At 38.5% G+C, this 22,495-nt stretch overlaps 1 protein-coding gene across 6 annotated transcripts in view; it reads right to left on the reverse strand.

The window, feature by feature from the left end:
• Nucleotides 1-22,495, reverse strand: part of DACH2 (dachshund family transcription factor 2) — a 564,418-nt gene that overhangs the window by 257,120 nt on the left and 284,803 nt on the right. For 5 of the 6 annotated variants that reach the window (XM_059732736.1, XM_059732734.1, XM_059732735.1 and 2 more), the window contains exon 2: nt 5,284-5,399. In XM_059732736.1, coding sequence (XP_059588719.1) covers nt 5,284-5,399 — 116 coding nt within the window. Of the gene's footprint in view, nt 1-5,283; nt 5,400-17,564; nt 17,752-22,495 lie in introns of all 6 variants that reach the window. The other variant, XM_059732737.1, reaches the window with a different exon arrangement.

The raw sequence follows: 22,495 nt of genomic DNA on the forward strand, positions 1-22,495 counted from the left end.
TAATAAAAGATATCAAATTCACCCAAGGAACCTTGTCTGCCTATATCCGTAGACCAACACGGCTACAACCTAAACCCCTGCAACATGGAAGATATCGAATTCAGTCGTCTGAAATGGAAACTGTACAACATAAAAAAGAAAGAAGCCAGACTCAACAGCGATATATATTTTCTAAGCCTTTGCAAGAAACACAACTTCATTCCCCGAGGACTAAACACCTACAATCCCCTGACTACTACACACAACTCCAAATATGCTTCACAGCTATGCAGAAGAACTTCAGAGAAAATTAGAAATCATCTACTTCACCTACTCTACTCCAAAAGAGACTAACTCAGGAAGGAAATCGTCATACACTACAACAACTTAAAAGATAGAAATCCATGCATGTTCCCTGACAATATACAGCAGATACAAAGAGACTATGAAAAACTTTCTACAGCATTCATCCTACATAAAAAGAAGAAATGGGACAAATTACTCCAAGAACAAGCTCCCCAGCCACAAAACAACCATCAGAGGAACAACACCAACACCTTACGACCTTCCAACCTCAGACTTGATGAAACTGCAAGCAGCAACCAACCCACAAATATTATCAATCTCTCCACATACACGCTTACCAAAACTGAAAAATCTGTCCTTTCTAAAGGCCTAAATTTCTGTCCAGAAAAATACCATAATAAAATACTTCAATGTGGAGAGCTAGAAGAATTCTTCCGACGCCTGCGCCTCAAAGAATATTTCCACGACCACACTGAACCCACTCCCAACAACAACTCATCCTCTGACAACATTCAAGAAAAGATCAATGCCAAAAACCCCCCAAAAAATCAGATTGGACACCTCACAGTGGACGAAACCCTAACCTTGACCGCTACATTGACTACTTCAGGGAAAGAATGAACAATGAAATAATCAGCAACACGCACCACCACAACAACCTCTCTCTACCAGAGAAAAAGGCCATAGAATCTCTAAGATCTAAGCACCAAATAGTAATAAAACCAGCAGATAAAGGAGGAGCCATAGTCATCCTAAACCGTGAGGATTACATAAAGGAAGCCAACAGACAGCTCTCTGACACCACCTACTACAAAGAACTACAAGAAGATCCTACTCCCCTTTTCACCAAAAAACTCAACAATACCATCAAATCATTTCCACCGAGATTACAAGAAAAACTACAGACCTTGATCCCCCCCACTACCTAACCCATGGACTTTTTACATGCTCCCTAAAATCCACAAACAAGGGAACCCTGGCAGACCTATCATATCCAACCATGGGACCCTAACTGAAGAAATATCAGGTTTTGTTGAATTCATCCTAAAACCGCTTGTCACCCACAGAGCAAGTTTTGTCCAAGACACCACAGACTTGCTACAGAAACTTAAAAACATAGACCACCTTCCCAGCAACACACTTCTAGCCACCATGGACATTACCAGCCTATACACCAACATCCCACACCAGTATGGCCTCCATGCCTGCCTTACATATCTACAGGAACAAGATTACAACCCAGAATACAGACCCAAAGATATCACTGAACTTATACACTTCACCCTCACACACAACAATTTCACTTTTAATAATTAACACTTCCTCCAGATGATGGGAACAGCTATGGGCACTAAAATGGCCCCACAGTATGCCAACCTTTTAATGAGCCACCTGGAAGAAGACTTCCTCAAGAACTGCACCATCAAACCCTTGCTGTACTTACGATATATCGATGACATCTTCATCATTTGGAGTGAGAACCGGGAATCTCTAATTGAGTTCCACCAGAAATTCAACAGTCACCATCCCTCCATCCGACTTTCTTTAGAATACTCCAGCACCAACATCCCCTTTTTAGACACAATGATCAGTATCCAGAAGGGTAAAATACAGACCACAGTATACAAGAAACCCACAGACCAACACACATATCTGCACAGAACCAGCAATCACCCGAAACACACCAAAAAAGCTGTGATATACAGCCAAGCCCTCAGATACCACCGCATCTGTACTGAAGAACACCCGGGATTGCCACCTCACCAATCTTAAAAAGGCTTTCACCCAGCAAGGACACTCCTCCAGAGAGGTAGATAGCACGTTTGAAAGAGCCACCTGGATACCACGTGAAGAACTGCTGCAGTACAGAAGAAAAACACCCACAAATCGCACACAGCTGGTTATAACCTATCACCCATCCCTTGAACCTATACGGAAAATCCTCAAAAAATTGCAACCCATATTAGAAAAAGACCCTATTCTTAAAAAAATCTTTCCAGAGCCACCCATCCTAGCCTTCAGACAAGCACCAAACCTCGCCAACCTCATCCCCAGAAGCAAACTTCCTCAACCCCAGAACACACCAAAAGGATCCAGACTGTGCCATGACAAGAAATGCAAAACCTGCCCCCACATCTCCACCACCCCCACTATTACTACACCCCACAACAGAGCCATCAGCATCCCAGGATCTTACAGCTTCACCTCCAGGAATGTAGTATACCTCATCCAATGCACCAAATGCCCTGATGGAAGATATGTAGGAGAGACCAGACAACAACTGCGCACTAGAATGAACGCACACCGGAAATCCATCAAAGACAGAAACACCCAATTACCGGTGGGGGCACATTTCTCACAGGAGGGCCACTCTCTCTCCAGTCTCTCAGTCCTGATCCTCAAGGGAAATTTACACAACACATCCCAGAGACGAGCCGATGAGCTCCATTTCATCAACCTGCTGGATACTAGAGATCAGGGACTAAACATAGACATTGGATTTTTGATACATTATAATCTGCCTGGCAACTGACTCCCCAGCCCAGCCCAGCCCCTGGCTTGTTTACTTTTCATTCCATCCAGGAAGAGCACGCAGCAACTGCTGCAGCGTCCTTAGCCTGACGAAGGGTTTTTGAACGCGAAAGCTTGCTTAATAACTATTCTCCAACCATTTGGGTTGGTCTAATAAAAGATAACAAATTCACCCAAGGAACCTTGTCTGCCTATATTAAAAAGTCTGCCTTCTTTGAGAAGCATGGAAATGTATTGCTTTTACTTCAGATAAAAATAGAAGCCAATTACTAAGGCCATGTACAGTGAGCCTAGAAGTTGGTCAATTCCCTAATTAATACTAGTAAGAATGTATAAACATATAAATAAATGTTGTATCCCAAGTATCTCATAGAAGCACATATCTCAAATCCCAAGTGAATTTGGAAGTGGCTCTTGTAGCACTTTTCTTTCCTTCCTTTGGGACTGCCTCATCTTTCCTTCCTTTGAGACAAAGCTTGCTTTTTCTTTACAAAATAAGATGCAGCTTTTTAAGTAATTAAGGTTTGGTAAGAAGTAGCAGCTGTCTCTGCTTCCTTTAGTTGAAGAAGAAATTCCTATGAATCCAGTCTTCTGTTGGAGCCATTCTGTATCCTTGTTTTGTTCTATAGCACTTCTCTTTAAATAGAGAATGCCATGACTATAAAGGTCCTCTTTCCCAAAGGATCTGTACCAGTACTCATTTTCTGTTTAGAATTCTAAGTTACATCCTAGTAGAAATATTTTTAAATTCACTTTAATCTTTACTATTTTGTTAAATATCTTCAGCATTTTAAAAGAACTCCAGTAAATCAATAAAACTTTTTTTTTATTTTTGAAGCCAATTTAGTCATTTTCTTGGGGGGAAATATTTCATGAAAATGTACAAGTCATTTGAATGATATCTCATTGTATATACAGTGCACTTCAACTCCTAAAACACTTCCCAAGTTACATCAGTATGCTCATTCTATAACTTCAGACCCTATTTACCAACACACCATTAAAGCAATGGACAATATTGTGTACTTTGATAACAGTATATCAATGCCAGTTGCCTCTCTCGCTTTTTTCCCCACTAGTGGTAATATGAATAACACTGAACATATGAAAAACCTGAGGCTGGGAACATAACAAAAACACTATTTAAAACATCCTAATAATTAAAACATGTTTTTATAAAAACTGATATTCAGAATGGATGCATATTTCTAGAATTTCATTACTGCACAAATGAATTATTCATTGCATATTATCATCATTAGGTAACAGAATAGAGCCAACTAGTATTTGAATCTAGCAAAAATTTTCAAATTTCAACTACTTAATTTGAAATAATTATTAAAGTTGTTAATATTGCTTGAGGTCATTTCTGCCTCCATGTTACACAGGTTATTGTTTTTCAGTGGATCACGGTAACTGAAATCATTACATTTCCCACTCACTGCATGGTCAGAGTGGGTGGATTTAAGAACTTGCCTCTGCAGTTTCTTACAGATGGATGGACAGCTGTAGCCACATAAAGCCCCACTGAGGTCAATGAGGCTTAGTGCAGTCATCCACTTTTATAAGGTGGTACAGATCAAGTCTAAGACATTATGTTGTAGCCAATCCCTTAACCCACTTGGTGGGTTCAAGACTAGAAGGATCCTATAGCTTTTCATTTGTAGCCCATAACAGCACATTTATAAATGTTTCCTGCATAGTGCTGCATGCTATGAATTTTGTGGTTGCTAATGAATATTTAAGTCATTGGTTTGTTAATTAAGTTGTTGTGTCTTTGACTTTATTAGCAAGTTAACATACACATCTTTATCGTATGTCAGCTCTTGGCAATAGTAATGCTTAGCTTCACTGAAATTGTTCATGTTTTTAATTTAAATTGTGTTACTAAATAAGAAGTAAAAGCAAAACACTTTCAGTGACAATATTTTGGGTGTACTTATAGTCATCATGTGGTATTTATACCATTAGTTTATATGATGATGACAAATGAAAAATGCTAAAATAAGAAAACCCATCCAGTGGGTTTTATTCATCCATTCCACAAGCATTTCTATAGTTAGCATAACCATTTTTATATCTCTCTAGCCTACCTAATGACATTACAGCATATATATTAGCAAGAACAAAAAGATACTTTTGACAGAAAAGAAGAAATGCATGCTAGAGGACTCTGACAATGGTTCATTTTCTCAGAGTTTTTTTCTTTTCACTAGATAAAATATTTAATGGAACTTAATGTAAGGAAATTTCAACTAATAAATAACTAAATTACAAATACATTGGATTTTAGTCACTGCAGCAACAAAATGCACTTTTCATGAGTACTCAAAAAAAATCCAATAATGTAACCTCTGGTAAAGCTTGAAAAACCCTGAAGGACAAGGCAGTTAGATCAATATTAGTTTATTTCAACTGCTGTGCAGTATGAAAAGATGAGGTTGATCATCTGATGGATTTTATTACCTGTCGGGGAGATAAGTCCTGGCGATAAGAGGCCTGGGACTCCATGGGGCAGAAGACGTGCATTTTCTTGAATTGCAACTCCCAGAGAACGCTTGGGGGGTCTTCCTGGTCGTGAGCTGATGAAGTAAGAGGATAAATTTAAATGTATTTTGCTTTTGAAACATTTGCTTACTATCTTGCCTATTGATCTGTATAGAAAACACAATCCATCAATGATACAAAAATAAAATGTATAAAGACACATTCTTCCCTAGGAGACAAGTAAAACACGTAACAATCATTGTACTGTACTCAAATGATCCAGCAATGAAATATTGAGTAACATATATAAAACCATGCTCCCAAAGTCATATATTATGAATGAATATTAGGACTAAAGAGCTAAAAGAATGTTAAAAATAAATAGAAATGGAATTAAGAATTCTGCATACTTAATCCTTACTGTGCTACTAACTTGAAGTAGTCACAACCCCTGTTTCTCAATGCCCCCATCTGTAACATGGATGTTTCTATTAAGGTACACAAATGTAAATACTTCAGTAATAAGTATTATTTCTGAAGTCAGTGTCACACACTCGGAACTGGACAGGTTGAAAGCTATATCTCCTGAACACTGAAACCTTTGAATACAATATGTACTCCTTGAGATAATTCCCCCACCTCTTGTTACCTGGTATATTATAAACCGCTCTTGAAGTGGTTGCAGTAATTTAACTCATGGCCTTTTCAAACTTGAGTTCCCTTCCTTACATTTTGATTAGTGCTTTTGACTGTTGTGCATGCGCTAAGCTAACAGTGTTACCTTAACCTATCAAATTCTCACATTATTCATTCTAGCTTGTACAGTTTATGAATTGTTGTTACAAATTTTAATCTATAGATTAAAGAAGCAAAAGGTCTGTATGTTTATTTATTGCAATGACTTGCTTCCTTAATACAGTTTTGGTATATGCACATCATTCTGTGGCTTTCATAACAGTACAAAGATTTACAGAGCATAAAGACATTAGAATCAACTCTTTCCCAAGCCAACTATTAAAAAAATATAACTTCTAATGTTTGGAAAGATATTGCCACTTCTCTTTGGTAAAAATACATTTTACTCAGATGAATAATAGAGCTTTTGACAAACTAGTGTGAAACATTGTATTAAATAACTTGCTGCAACAATGAACGAGTTTCAAATAGAGATCATTTCCAGAAATGACTTTGGGTTCACAAAGAAATTTAAGTTAAACCTCACTCTATCAACTTTGCAGTGGCAAAGCACTTCATCAGTGTAGGAAAAACTCTGTGTTTAAATGAAGACAACTTCCAGCAACACTACACAGAGGTACCATTAACCTGTTCATTTTTCACTTGATGTGCTAGTGTTATTTTGTTTTGCTGTGCATCAAAGTAGCATAATATTTTCTCTTTGGTTTACTATTTTGTCTATAAACCCTCTCCCTCCTGTTTTAGCTTGGTTTCAGGCAGTTTTATATTTCATTTTATTCAATGCCTTTTCCATTTCATTTATGCTCTGAGGGACCTATATCACTATACAGTTATGAAGTAAAATCAACTGCAAAGTCTAGAGTCTTTGGACCATATGATAATCACCACAGAGTAAAAAAACAAAGTATTACACAGAAAATTTGGACACTTTTTTTGTGGATTTTTGCTCCAGAAAATAATATTAATTTGAAAATATATATACCTAGTAATTTGTAAAATAATACTATCTCCAGAATTTCAGTATTACTAATACTACTATATCATAAGCCTGACAAAACTTTCCTACTATTTCGGTTTCACTGAAAATTTTAGCCTACTAAACAATTAGTACTTCTTCCTTTCGTGTTTTTTTTGTTTTGTTTTGTTTTGGTTTTTTTACAAATCATAAATGCAGCTTGTGCAATGGCATCTCTTGACATGCGTGTGTGTTACTGCAGTATACTACACCTTATATTTCCATCACCCAATGACTAGACGACCTATAACAATTTATCAGAGTATATTACATTTTTCTTTCATGTCAGGTAACATCAGACTTAGAATTTAGGTTTTGTTAAATAAAATTAAATTGTTACTTTTTACTTAAAATAGTTTTACACAAAGATGCTTAACTAGCACCCCTAGTGCCTCTGATAAACTATAAAAACAAATCAACTGAAAATACTAACTATACCGACTGATAGTCATAGCAAATTCTCAGAAGAATTCTTACAAAACTTACCATCTCAATCTCATATACAGTCAGTCCTCAACTTATGTTTCAAGTTACGTTTCGCACTTACAATGTTTATAAATTGACACACTGTTTCAACTTTATGATGTCAGTAAGTCTACAACACTTGATCCAATGCAATGCCACACCAGCGAACAAGTTCGCTGCATCGCTCATCTCCCTGGGTAACATCTGTCCAAACTTCCTTGGACACTTTCTTTAAGAAAGCAGACAAGACTCCAGAAAAACCTGCAGCCAAGACTCCTGAGAAGACTCCAGTCAAGAACCTTTTAAAAAGTCCAGCAAAGTCACCTCAAGGAAGTCCTTTCAAATCGATATGATTGCTATTCATAATATGAATACATTAATGTAGCTATATTACTCATGTATAATTGATCGACTACAAAATTCTGGGGTATTTTTGGTGAAAATAGGGTATCGGGCCTTGGTTCATGAGCCAATCCCCCATTTATAACATTGTTTCTTATGAGAAAATTGGTTCCGAGTTACAACGTTTCGACTTAAGACGCAGTTTTCAGGAACCAATTCTCATAAGCCTGAGGGCTGCCTGTACTATAAAGGTTTTACATAACTAATATTAATAAACAGCCTTTTAAGAAAAATATTTTAAATTAATGATATTGAGGAGAAGAGATTATTTCATCACTGGGCATGGGGATAGGTTATCTTTCATTTACATGAGTAGTGTTTACTGGTTTCAACCCTTAAAAACTTCCTCTGCTACATAAATAGCACAAGCAAAATGAAACTCTTAAGTCTTTATCATTTACTAAGCTATACAAAATGCAAATGGTAAATAAACATCGCAAACTGTGAAAAAATAATTAACAAAAAAAAATTTCCTCAATACTCATATAAATAGATCTCCTGACCTCAAAAGGATTCTCAGATGAGTAACTTGAACATGATTTGACCCTTAAACTTCCTCTATAGATGCAGGAAAAGGTGCAGTGATACACAATGCACGATCCACACAATCATATCTCTTGCCGTGCCACCTGTGTATGGCAGGACGCATGATTGTGGGACTGCACATTAGATTTCATTTAGTCTTATTGCTGGGGCAGGGGAAGCCTGATCCTTGGCTCCCCCTGCACCAGCATGGCTGGGAGCCCCTCAGTTGAAAGAGGGCTCCATACACCTCTGGGACTAATGGATCAAAGCAGCCACAATCCCCCAGGCCCAAGGGTTTCATGAACCCCTGAGCCTTGGGGATCACAGTTTCTATGATCCATCAGACCCAAGGGTTTTACTCTGAGCATGGTGCACCCCTGCATATAGGTTCCTTATCAGCTGATGAGACTTCCACTACACATGCAAATTAAAACTCAATAACAACCACCTATAAAATTCAGACACGTTTTCAAGATCTAACTTTATAGCTGGCTGGAGCTTTTTATGGTGTGATAAGTTCCTTACAGGTGTAGCTGATCTTAAGGTGATTGTTAATTGTGCAATACTTGTAACATATAGAGGGGACCTTACACTTTCAGATGTTTTGATTTTATGGTCACTGCTTTTACAAACAGTTAAGGCCATGTGATTTTTTAAGGACACCATAAATCAAGCCCTAGAGTACATTGCATAATTATGTTGCAAAGAAGACATTACATGCAACATAACTATGCAATGTACTCTACGACCCAATTCTGAAGACAGGGTAGATGTGTACCTTATAGCATACAGATGCACAAGTATATCTTCTTTAGATAGTCTTTAAGTATGTGTATTTACGTATATGTATATAAACACAGAGAGCACCTACACGAGATAGTTACTGTCCAGATGACTAATTACCTGCACAGTAAACATCTTGCCATCTACACGTGTGCCTATATTAGGCTACAGAAAACTAATTTATTCCACAGCAGGATAGTACTTATAAATACAACTACTAACCTGCTGTAGAGTAAAAACCTCTGCAGAAGCACATGTGTAGCTAGCCCCTCCACAGCACATACAGTTGGCTAACCCACACTGTGCCAGGAGGAGCACTGCCCCCAGGCACAGTGACCCCCCTGGGCCTCCTGCAACCAGGGCTGCTCCAACCCAACTCAATATGCTGTGCGTAAATAAAGTCCAGAGCTTTTTGCTCCTGGGCACACATTCAAATTGCATGCTCAGAAGCAATAAACTTCTGGAGCTTATTGCTCTGGAGTTTCATGCATAGTTATAGCACATGTAGACATGTCCACATATATCTACTTTAGTTAGTCTATAAGATCTATATAGATAAAGAGATAGAGAAATAGATGGATAGATCTCCTGATTCTAATCCTTTTTAGAGAGTTGTGACTTTGATTGCAGTGTTACTATTCCTTCATTTACAGTAGCATCAATAAAATTAGCTCTATTTTAATACCAAAATTTAAATTAAAAACTAATAGTCTGGTTGCTATTCATAACTGATTAATGTTCAATCATACAATATCTGTCAAATTTTATATAGGCTTTTTTTTAAAGGCATTCAGCAAGTTTGTACAGAAATAACTTCAACTTTCTGGCTGGGAATTAGATACAATACTAATCACAGCCAAAGTTTTCCACTGTGAAAAGTTACTGGACTAAAATTATTTCTTTCCCATGTCAAAGATTTGAATTCCACTTTCAGAAAATCTAGAAAACATAACCCATGCTTGGAAACGTTTGTGTCTTTTATTATTTGGTTTAGATTGGTGATAATGTTTTTCCCCAGTCCTCAGGGGCTTCATTCAGCATTCCAGAGAGAAATAGATTGCAATACTGATATTAGTGACTGGGCAGATTTTTTTTAATCTACATAAAAATTCAAGTTCCCAGTGAAGAATCAAAACTGAAACTATATTCTCTAATGCAATTACCCAACCACAATGCCTTATGGAAGATATAGTCCATGCTTTTTTTCTCCCCCAATGCCACAAGGCAGGGCTGGATGAGACTAATTAGGTCAGAGAGGCATAAGCTTTTGTAGGCAACAGCCTATTTCTTCAGATGCTATGCTATGCTATAGCATAGTCTCTGCTATAGCTGCCCTACAGGACATACTTCTGGGTCAAATTGCATTGCCACTGATACATTATTAAAGTCTTATCACCTGGGAGAAGACTACTTCTCAATCAATCATATTAATTTTAAAGCATTTTTATATATACAAATCAAGATTTCCATTCAGTACAGACACTTTTGAATAAAATGTTTCAAGAAATCTGATTTTCCATTAAAAACAGGTCTAGTCTATTTACTTTGTTTCTTCTAAAAACTACAGTCTATTTTCTTCTATTAATCCTAGTGTAGCCCAGAAAAGCATTTCAGTATTGCTAACTTTCATAATATTTGGTATTTTCCTTGAAGACCTAAGAGTCAGAACACTATGTGGGAATTGCAGCTTTCTTTTTTAAAAACATTCTAATCTTTATCACAACAGAAAAAAGGATGAAAATATGATCCAAGTGAACAATAAAAGGTTTAGAAACCAGAGGGCAAATACAAAAGGAAGCCCAAGATTTATTTATTTTTTTAAACCTCACTATTGTGGAGGCCTATCCATGATTTTCTGAACTTGTGCAGTTAGCAGAGATGGCGTTTTAATACTGCTTTTCTTAATCTTTGCTCCCCAGTCTCCTTTATCCTATGGTTTTCTTCATTTTCCTTTGACTGTTTCACTTGAGTAAAAGCAAACAGAAGCAAGGGTAAAAAACTGGTCTCTTATTAGTCAGTAATAAGAGGCTTTGCTCACATTGCACTATCCTAAATATAGGTGGTACAGGTACCTACAAACTAACTTTCTACTAAATAAGTAATTGCTTTTTCTTTTTTTTTTTTTTTTTTTTTTTTACAGAGGTACTACACTTGCTATAGATTAGTTTTTGCACACAGAAAACAGGATATAGAAAAAGAAGGATTAGTGGTAAAGTGAAAAAGACATGATTACAAGTCAAGAGACATTTTTGGGGGGGAGGGGTTTAAATTTAAAAATTTCAGAAACACCTCAGAATCAGGTCCAATTATTATATTTGAGCATTTCTTATTCAATAACATAAATGAAAGAAAACTAGCCACAAAGGTTCCAGGTCCAGTGAAATAGTTTACACATTTCAATTTATTCAAATGTTTTAAATGTTTTACAGTTTGAAGGAAGTAATCTTCAAATACTCCAGACCAAGGTTTCAGTACCCTTTACCAAATTTTCTTTGGAACTACACCTCTTTAGTTTATAATAAAATACTTTTGGAAAACCAAGGATAACATCATAAATATAGGAAATCACTTAGAATAGTTAAAGGATTCAATTGAAAAGGAATGAATTTTCTACTTAATATTTCAGCTTCAAATTGTGACTTCAATACTTTTGTTTTATTTCCTACTAAGATCAGTTAAGGATGACAAAAGACTCTGATTATACTATTACACGTAGAATATGGTCAGCCATTCAACTTCCTCCAAAAAGGCATCAACTATAACAGAAAATGAGAAAATGTTGGAAGAGAACTTCTACGGAGGATATATTACAAGTACTTTTGGTGGTTTAAGATTATGTGATGAAGTAGCAAGGAACTGTTAACTAATATTTATATAAAAATGTCTATTTATATTTTAGGTATCCAGGTTGTAGCCATATTGGTCTAGAGGAAAAAGCAATCAGGGCTCATGGTACAGGTGATATCTTTTATTAGACCAACAATATTTTCGCCAAAAAATACCTTTAATTGTAAGCTTTTGGGGACAAACACCCTTCATCAGGCATTGGAGAAAAGATTATAAATGTTCTCTTGGGTAGAAATGAAAGTTCATATTTCATAGGATTTCACATGGGAGTCAATAGACGGAAAACTCCTCTGGGCAGGCAGTTCTTAGCTGATAAGGAGTCTCCCAGCTCTCCTGTGAGGCTCTGTGATGATGCTAATGACCCTAAACACCTTAAGGGTGTTTGTGCCCGAAAGGTAATTTGCATCATCACAGAGCCTTTGGAAATTATTTTTCTATAAGGATATTTTTGTAGTTTTGATAAAATTACTGATCAGCTGTATCTTTTATAAGACAGTTTGATCCTTCTGTCCAGCAAGTTAAGTTTCTGGTTTATTGATGTTTGTAAAATACAGTTCATTAAGGGAAACTTACACAAGATCACTGTTGATCTATGACTATATGATTGTGTTGTACTTTTATACTTTAAATGTAAGAGATTTACTAGAATCAGAAGTGAATTTACATATTAATCAAGAGAAATAAACATGTGGTAATTTAACTAGGAAACTGTTATTTGGATGACAATTTAATCAGCACAGGTTGAAAGGTCCATCACTGCAGCATCCTGTTTCTGCTAAAATATTGATTGCATTACTGATTTCAGTAATGCTTTAGTTTACAGGGCACAAATAACCATGTAATTACTCTTTAATTGAATGGTAATTGCTTGCTGGCAATTATTTGTTAAGTTTTGTGGTTTAATTACAAGGTTATTTGTACTCTGTAAAATAAAATATTATAATATCTGTAGTAGCCCAAAAGATTTTCAATCTGTATAATCTGTCAAATCCACAAAAGTAAGTTATGAAGGTACAAATTTGATAAAATCATAACACTAAAACTATTATTAAATGGATCAGATGAATCTTTGAATGCTTCCACTTTACAGAATTAACATTAGATGTAACATTTGTAAGATTAATGGAGGAATACTGTACCACAGAAGCATGATTTCCTCTGGGGTCTACTCACCATTTAGCATAATTTATCCTGATGTTTTACCTTTTATTCTCTGGGTTTCTTTTAGAGCAACTGAAATAGTATCCTATCCCCTTGAGAGCAAAAGATAAACCAACTGGAAATATATATCCTACAGTACTTCATATTTCTGCAACTGAAGTGGATTACCACCAGCACATTATCTTAGCAGCCTATAAACTTTGTGGACTTGGCAGTTAGCTAGATAACACGGGAAGGCATTATGTCTTGCAGTGTCAATGAGATATGACACATTCTGTGATATATTTATTCCGAGTTGTGATATACGAGGTGCCCAATACTTTGATCATTAGATTTTGCATTTTACTGTTATACTTTTCATTTTTGTCATCAACTATTTATGAATTGCCAGTAGACAGGTCAGTCAGGACTGCTGATTTTGTTTTTTCAAAGCATATACAGTTAATAAATCAATTATTGATTATGTGAGCCTATAAGCAATTTGATCTAAAAATACACTAAGCTTTTGATTTAAGAAGTTCTCATACGTATTACAGATTTCTTCAATAGCAAATGTGCTTTATTAGACTTAAAAGGAAAAATCTGAAGTAGTATATGAGATTCTGTGTAAATTGCTCTGAAAGTAATGGTAATAATTCTGGTACAAGAAGTTACCAGTAAAAAACCATCACAATTGGTTTCCTGAGGTTGGAAAGTCAACATTTATTTTTCTTAAAATTTATTGACATTATACATCTCTCTCTCATTTTAACCCTGGAACATGTTAACAACTTATTTTTTGGATAAATTAGGGGGAAATGGGGAAAGAATTTTCAATACTGTTACGGGATTTTACCCTTAAAAGCAACATTTTTGCTAACAGAAAGAACTGTTTACTTTTTCTGCTATAAATTTTTTAATTGCATCATGGATTAATAATAATCTCCTGGCTCTGGCATTTATTACAACATTTCAAAGATGCCAATGGTAGTTAAACTCTATCTGACCTTTCAGCATTTAACAAGAGAAACAAACTCGGACCTCATAGCAACCCGATTCTGTCTCTTCTCTGTATTAGCAAACTGATCACTTGTCTAACTATTGCAGTACATTGTATTACCAACCAGATCAAAGGCAACAACAGCCAATTCAGCAGCAGGAAAAAACTAATGCGTGCAAAATGTGCAATTAACATTAATCATATATGAAGTTTAAACTGAAAAGTAGAACCTGGTCACTATAATAACTCTCATAAAATAGTGGTCAGTTCAATCTGGGACTCTCTCAGTAACATGTTATGTGGGAATTCAAGGCATGCTGTCCTGATTCTAGTAACGAAAAGCAAGTTGAAAATCTTCCCATTGAGTTCAGCTGGATTTCTGCTGGAATAAGGGTATCAAGATTTAACTTTAACTGAAGCCTGTGATGGAAAAAATATATACACAAACATGAAATTCAAAAGTTTTCATATATCTTTTTTTTTTCCTGTGATCATTATATTATGTTTGGGGAAAAAAAAAAAAAAAGAAGTTCCTTAAGTCTAAAATTGTTCAAAAGCTGGAGAAACATGAAAGCGATGGATTTAAAAATGGCAGCCCTCAGCTTTACCAACTTTTCTATTAATTTCTGATGCCTGACCTCATTATCTTCTTTACAATAAAAGAACCCTAGACATCTAATTGCATCCAGTATACTGCTGAATGGCCTCACACCATAATCAATTAATCCGAATTGGGTTGTTTAGTCCAAACCCCTACTTTGGAAGCCAAATGGACACAGTAATGATAAAAGTTATAATTTAGAGACGATCCCTAATTTACAAAATATGGAAATTAGTAGATGGTCCCTCAGAGTGCTGACATACATGCGCTCTCCTCTGTAACTCATGGTGCTTTGCATGAAGTGCCACGAGTTACAGCAATCCTCTGGACCCAACAGCCCAGGGGAGCTCCAATCCACCTACCCAAACCTACAGTGCAAGCTGAGAAAACCCCAGACAGAACTCTCTCCCCTCCTTTCTAAGATCAGCCCTGCTCCTGGCACGTGCTGATACAAGTTAATGACATAAGTTAATGAAGGCATTCCACTTTGGAGTGACTTCATCTGAACTCTCATGCAATGAGGGGGTCATATTGTTATGCGAACTGGCACTTTTAAAGCGTTCTACAGCCTTTCACTTCTGTAAGGGCATGGCTGTAGAACACCTCAGGGGCCCTATCATGAAACACACCATCACTTCTGTCTTCATCCTCAGTCAAGGAATAACCAGTTATTTAGAACCAGACAAAGGGTATGCAGAGGTTATTTACAGCTGCACAAATAAAGTTTGTTTCAGTTCTTCTCATTCATATATGCCTATGCTTATTGAACCTGGTGATCATTACATGGTGTCAGGAATGGCAAATGAGAAAGAACTTGAAAGAATTTGAGTTCCAAACTGAAACAGAAGTTGGCAAATGAGAACAAATGGAGCAATGCAACGACATGCAAGGAGAAAGGCCTCTGTAAGTGATCTGCCTGCACACTTAAGTAAAAGAACAGTTAGTCATGCAAGTTTTGCAACCTCCACCTGCCCATCTGATGTGGGGCAATGCATCAGAGAACAGGAGTGCATTCAGAAACAGGTTAGAGTGGTATCTATCAGCCACAAGGGCAGAAGATAAAAATTATGAAATCAAATCATCTATCTTCTTACATATTATATGGGATGAAGACCTGGCTGTTCATAATACTTTAATCTTAGAAGGCCAAAATATGCAGCTAAGTATAATACAGTCCAAATCTGATGAGTACCAAATGCCCAAAGAGAACAAGACCCTTGAAAGACAAAAAAAAAACAAACAAACTTTGTTTGCATAAAAAATTATGTGCAGGAGAAAGTATAGGTCAGTATGCTACTGAACTAGTCCGTGTGTAGATGAAATGAGGGGCATGCGTGCACAACATTTTAAAGTGGGCTAAATGCTTTTGTACCATTTTAATGGTGTCAGTGTTTGCATGCCTCAGTGGTGTATTGCGCATTAATTCCAGCCAATGTAGGAAATTCAGCGGTGTAATGCGCCTTAAATGACTTGGGACACAGCAAATTAAAACGCCAAGGAGAAGGAGGAGCAATCTGATCTAAAGCAATTTGACTTCAGATGAAGTCATTCCAAACTCCTCCGATGAGTTTCAGTTTGTTCCCCCTACAGACACAGAGTGAAGCACCGGGCTCCATGCAGCTCCACAAGAAAGCCTGTAGGCAGCCTGGTAGCAGCCTGGGAAAGTAGGCTCTGCCCAAGAAAAGCAGTGAGCCTGATCTTTCCTCCTGCCCCCCCCTTGGAGCCCACCTTCCTGAGCTGCACAGGGGCCCAGTGCTTCCCTTCGTGGCTGCAGTGCCCCTCGGGACCGCCCAAGCCGTTTGCCTGCGGGCAGGTGCTGCCTGGGGGGGCTGCCACTGATGCAGAGGGAAGCACCACCTCCCCACCGCGCAGCCCAGGGACTGCTCTGCCTACCAGCAGCTCGTCCTCCCCTCTCCACTGCCAGAAAGGCAGGTAAGTCAGCAGGGTGTGTGCATGACACAGGGGTTTAATCGGCCCTAAATTGAAGCAGTGTTTTTAAAAACCCTACGTTTTGTCTACATATGCCCCTAGAGACTAAAAAAGAACTGTACTTCTAGAAACTTGAAAAAATTAATTATATGGTTAGAAATAGGTTTATTTGTGGCATTGCAGACACTACATTACAATAAATACTATGACGTGATAGTCTTTTCTAGGAAAAAGCCTCTATGCAAATGTGCAGGACAACAAAAAGTGTGAAGGTCCAAGCTGCAGAGCTAAATATATCAAAAGGCATTGTCCATGCAGTAGGCATGAAAGTATGTGACCAGAAAAAGCCACCTTATAGGGTGGAATTTTCCACTGGTAAGAAGCTACTTCACAGAGTGGAATTGTCCATGGCTAAGAGAGAAAGACCAAATAAGCAAACATGTACCAAGTGTGAAAGGCAACACAACCCTAAACTTTATGCTGCATTTAGAAAGCTCGGCTTTACCCGTAACAGAAGAAACCTTTTTTTCAAGTTTTGTAGATCCCAAACAAAAACCTCACAATCATACAGTTGAGAGCATACCAGAAGAATTTTATATAGATATGGCAAAATCAAGAAAATCAATGAGAGGGACTGGATTTTGCCAGTGGATGTACAAAGAACAAACTGTACACTGGAGTTCAGGCTAATATTTTATCAGAGCATGAGTATAGAAAATTAAAATTGGGACCAAAAGCAAGTCCAACAAACATCAAAATAACTGGCTATTAAGGAACAAATACACCAGTAAAAGGGAGATGCATTGCTAGCACCCAATATACAAAAAGAGTATACAAACTGCCATTCATTGTGGTACCTAGGTCTAGCAGCTTGTGAAAAACTGAATTTAGTTAAGCATGTGCTTGCAGTACAAGATGACATGACATGCATGTCTCCTGATCATCCTCTTGGTCATCACAGCCCAAATCTGTACAGTCTTCTTAGGAAGAAACCAACCGCTCCAGAACACAAGAAGCAAATATTCTTTATGAGAAGAAATGCACCTATGGACAAAAATGAAAACATGAGGGCTAGGGACAGACACTGAAAAAGCCTGAGCTTGTGGCTTCAACCATCTCACGGTCCAATGGCTAGGGAACTGGTTCTGGGGTGGGACCCAAATGGTACTAAATTGACAGGAACAAATCAACGTGGTACAAGGTTACCAGTGGAGTCCCCCAGGGCTCACTGCTCGGGCCAGTACTCTTCAATATCTTAATTAATGACCTGGATTTGGACGTCAGATACAGACTGGCAAAGTTCATGGATGACCCTAAAACATGCAGGAAAGCAGTCATTCTGGAGGAGAGGCTGGGGATACAGACCAACCTGGACACACCTGCAAAGTGGGCAGACCAAAACCTCTCCTTACAAGGAGAGGCTGAGGGACATGGGACTCTTCAGCCTGGTGAAGAGAAGGCTCAGGGGAGACTTGGTGGCTGCCTATAAGTATATAAGGGAGGTGCATCAGGATCTGGGAGAACACTTGTTCACCAGGGCTCCCCAGGGGATAACTACGTCCAATGGCCTCGAACTTCTAGAAAGCCAATTCAGACTCGATACGACGAAGAACTTCTTTACAGCTGGAGTGCCCAAGGTCTGGAACAGACTCCCCCCCAGCTCGCCCCAGAGGTGGTGCAAGCACCTACTCTGGACTCATTCAAAAGGCATTTGGATGTTTATCTTGCTGGGATCATCTGATCCCTGTAGACTTGCTGCCTCTGCCCAGGGGGCCTGGACTCGATCTCACGATGTCCCTTCCAGCCCCTAATGTCTATGAAATCTATGAACTGATTCAATCTTTGCAGGTTACTCTAACCTGCAAAGCTTGAAGTGATTTGGAGGTGGATAGACATTTCCTTTTTATTCCAGATATGTAGGCACATGCCTTCAGTGGCTCAGGCTAGAAGCCAGAGGGCACTAGAGCAGCCCTCCCTTCCCTTCCATAATGCTGAGCTGAGGGAGAGGGGAGCATGGTCAGGCCCAAGCAGGATGCTCTGATTAGGGAGGGGTGTAAAACCCAACCCTGGCCTGCACTATCTCAGGCTCCCCCTCCCCCCCCCAACTCGCTGCTTAAGGGGCGGAAGTGTTGCCAGCCCCCAGCCCCAGGCTAGCACTCTGAGGGAAGTGGGGGGTGCAGTGCATCTGTTGATGATACTGAGCTTTTCAATCTCCCTCTCCCTATTTGCAAACCTGACAGGGCTGCAAACCACAGCATTTATCAGCCAATCAGTAAAACAAAAGCCTCTCTCATTACTTTAAGTTTTTCTTAAACACTTTTTTCCAAGGGTGGGCTTTACTAGCTGGCCTGTTGATTAGCTCCAAAATGCCTTAAGCAGACACTGTTCTGTCTGTCTTTGTCCTGTCTGCCTCTCCCAGTGAAATTGGAGAGAGACACACAGACACTTCTCAGCACCAGTTAGCATACCACATGTCTAGGGTCCATGCTCTTGGAGATGGGAGGGAGGAGGGAATCCCTGCTTGAGCAGTGAGGGAAACGAAGCAGACCCTGCTGTGCCTGCAGTATCCCCTGGAGCTCTGACTAGGGAGGAGACGGGCAGGGCCAGCCTCTTCTCTGGATCAGAGAGAACAGGATGGTGCCACCTAGCCCAGTGCAGCCCAAGGCTACAATTCATCTGGGATGCTGGGGAACTCTAGCTTAACTTAAACCAGGAAGGGGTCTCGGACGGACATTGCATAAACCAGTCTGACCCAAATCAGTTAAGTCTGATACTACATTCAACCAGGTTTACCTTAAACCAGTTTCTGCCATTCTGAAACTGGTTTATGTGCACTGAACTTATGTTCTCTAACAGGTTTAAATCAGTTTCTGATCACTTAAACCGGTTTATGTGTAATGTCTTTCCCTAGCTTATTATGCAAAAAGTGGAAATCAGCCTCAGCGATCTGCAGCTAATGAACTTTGCACTACGTGCAGAAACACAACTGCCAAAAGTGCAGGTAAATCAGATCCCAGTGTAAGTTTTATGTCTATTAAGGCTTGGAGGAAAAGCTTCCCACAAAAGACGAATCAGAAACTGAATCTGATAAGTTATCCATCAGAAAAGAAAGTGAAACCTCCTAAAAGACACAAAGACTTGTAAAAAGAGCTGCAGAAAAGGGGCAATAGGAAAGTCAGTGAAACAGATTCACTCCAGAGTGATGTGCTAATAACTTTTCCTCTGTAAATAGGTGTTAACTGATTTTGTAATTATTGTTAAAATGGAATTATAAAAGTTGTAATTTAGAGATGTTCCCTAATTTAAAAGATATGGGAATTGGGAGATGGTCCTTCAGTCAGGAAGTAACCAGTTGGTTAAAGCCAGATAAAGGGTCTGCAGAGGTTACCTTTAGTTGCACAATCTGTTTGATGTTTTAGTTCTTATTATTCATGTGTACCTGTATTTACTGAACCCATTGATCACCACAGATATTGTGACAATAACTTTTATGAAATTGTTGCCCAGCAGCCCATTTTCTTTTAAGAAAAAAAATCTTCATTTATCTCAGCCTAACAAGAATCCCATGAGCCATCTTGCCAGTCTCAAAGAAGAGGGGGAAAAAATCCTTTGTTTTCCCAAATAAAGGAATCAGGTCAAAATTAAAAAAAAAAGAAAAAAAATCTGGATATGCAGACCTGACCGCAGCTTTGTATAGACATAATAATTTAGTGAAGCCTTGTGAGTGACATGTTATGAAAAACAGTCAATGATTTGCATGCAGCCATTAATTCTGCTTTTCAAATTGTATGGATTTAGTGCTTATGTGGCCTTGGTTATTAAAGACTCCTACTTTTCTACCGGGTGGCATCAGGGCAAGTTTCAAAATACACTAACCATCCAACAGCATGTCTGTTGTGGGAAAACATCCTCTGTAGACATCAGCGGTAGTTTAACCTCCATCATTCATGAAGAACTCAACCTCTCTGCTTAGTTTGCCAATTAATGCAATGTGTTTTTGAATTTGTGATACGAGTTAGAACTGGGATTCACCAAACTCATTTCATACAATGGCTACCAAACATCTATTAGATGGGAACAACTTTTAAACCTTACTAAAAAAAAGTTGGATTTGTACTCAATATGTGTATATTAGGGTAATAGTGAAACCCAGCTAGATGTTCCTGAGCCTGCCCTGCCATTGTTGTAACAATAGGTGGTGCTTTCCCCTATAAATCAGGAATGAAACAATGACCAGGCAAAAGCTAGGGGACAGTCCTGCTAGAGATGATGCATTTTTAATAAGGAGCTGCTAGATTCTGGTACAGCCCTCTCAGGGCTTCCCTATCTAGCCCTACTGTTCCTGCAGATCCTACAGAACAATGCAGGAATCACCAAGGCTCAGGTTCATTCCAGATGCGTTTTCTTTGTTCTGCCCCGAATCTCTAAATCTTGTACTTGTTCCCCCAGTCCTTGCATCAGTTCTGCCCAGTTCCCAACCCGCAATGATAACCCAGGTCAGCAATCAGTTCTGTCCTTTAGTGTTAAACTTGCATAATTTTTTAGTCTAGGCAACCATTGTTGCCCAGTTTCCTCCAATTCTGCTCCACATCCCAACAACTTCAGCTCTACATTTACCTCTTCTCTTGCACTGAGGGAGGGGGAGGTGAGGAACAGGTAACAGGGAGCCTTCTCTATCTTCCAAGTTAGGGGGCCTCAGCAAAGTCTCCTCCCCTTTCTAAGCTTTGTATTGCATAGAGAAAGAGAGGAGAGGAGAGGAACAGATTCACTTCTGCATTGCGCTTAGGAGAGATGGAACAATGAAGTGAAGCAATTCTGAACTGTGGAGCTCTTTCCAATACTTCTTCCCTCCTGTAAGAATGGTATAGGATTGCTGAGAAAGGGTTCCAACTGCTTCCTCAGCAGCCGTATTGTCTGCTTCTACCCCATGAGGTAGGCAAGTTGACCACTAGCTAATCAGAAGGAACTTTCTCCCAAGTCTCATTACCGAGCAAGACTTTCTCATGTTTTTGTAAGTCTGTCTCTAGCCACAGCTAAAATCCTGTTACTCAAAAGGAATTAATGAGAATTTGCAATAATATAATAATAATAAACCAAATATCAACACAACATCAAGATTCATCTCCAAATTATTTGCAACAAAATATTTTACCACTTATTCCATAATTCCATATATTGTCTCTCCAATCAAGTTTGAACCACAACCTACAAAATCCACAGCTACAGCCCAAAATTTTATAAACTTCAGCAATGGAAAGCATGCTGATGTCTTTTATCAGGAGCAGCCCACAGCTAAAGACACAGCAAACACATTATCACTTGGTTATGCAAGCATTTATAGACTACCACTAGATACTTGGGGAATCGGGATTCCTGAGTTCACTCTCTGCCTCTAAAAGCAGAGTATGGGCCAAGGATTAGAGACACCATAACTAAGTGTAATGCCTCTAATGGCACCCGCGGGGTGAAATAGGGCTTTCTGGAACTAAAATGATGAATTTGGACTACAGAACCATGCCTACCATGATATGGCAGTAGTGGACAAATAATCCTCTCTACTTGGTCTAGACGCTACTGTGGATATTTATCATCTGTTGAGTTAGCTTGTGTTAAATGAGTATATGATTTGGATCACATCATCTGAAATGTACCAAGGCAAAGTAGTTGAGTCTGGTATATTAGAGACCTTGTGGTTCTGCTGCCACCTCTGCATACAATGACTGTATTCAACTTTTCAGTTATCTTGGGTGTAAAATGGGTGAGTGACAGTTTCCTCTACTAAGAGATG

Source organism: Alligator mississippiensis, chromosome 8 (assembly GCF_030867095.1).
Source record: "Alligator mississippiensis isolate rAllMis1 chromosome 8, rAllMis1, whole genome shotgun sequence".
In the NCBI taxonomy this organism is placed as follows: Eukaryota; Metazoa; Chordata; order Crocodylia; family Alligatoridae; genus Alligator; species Alligator mississippiensis.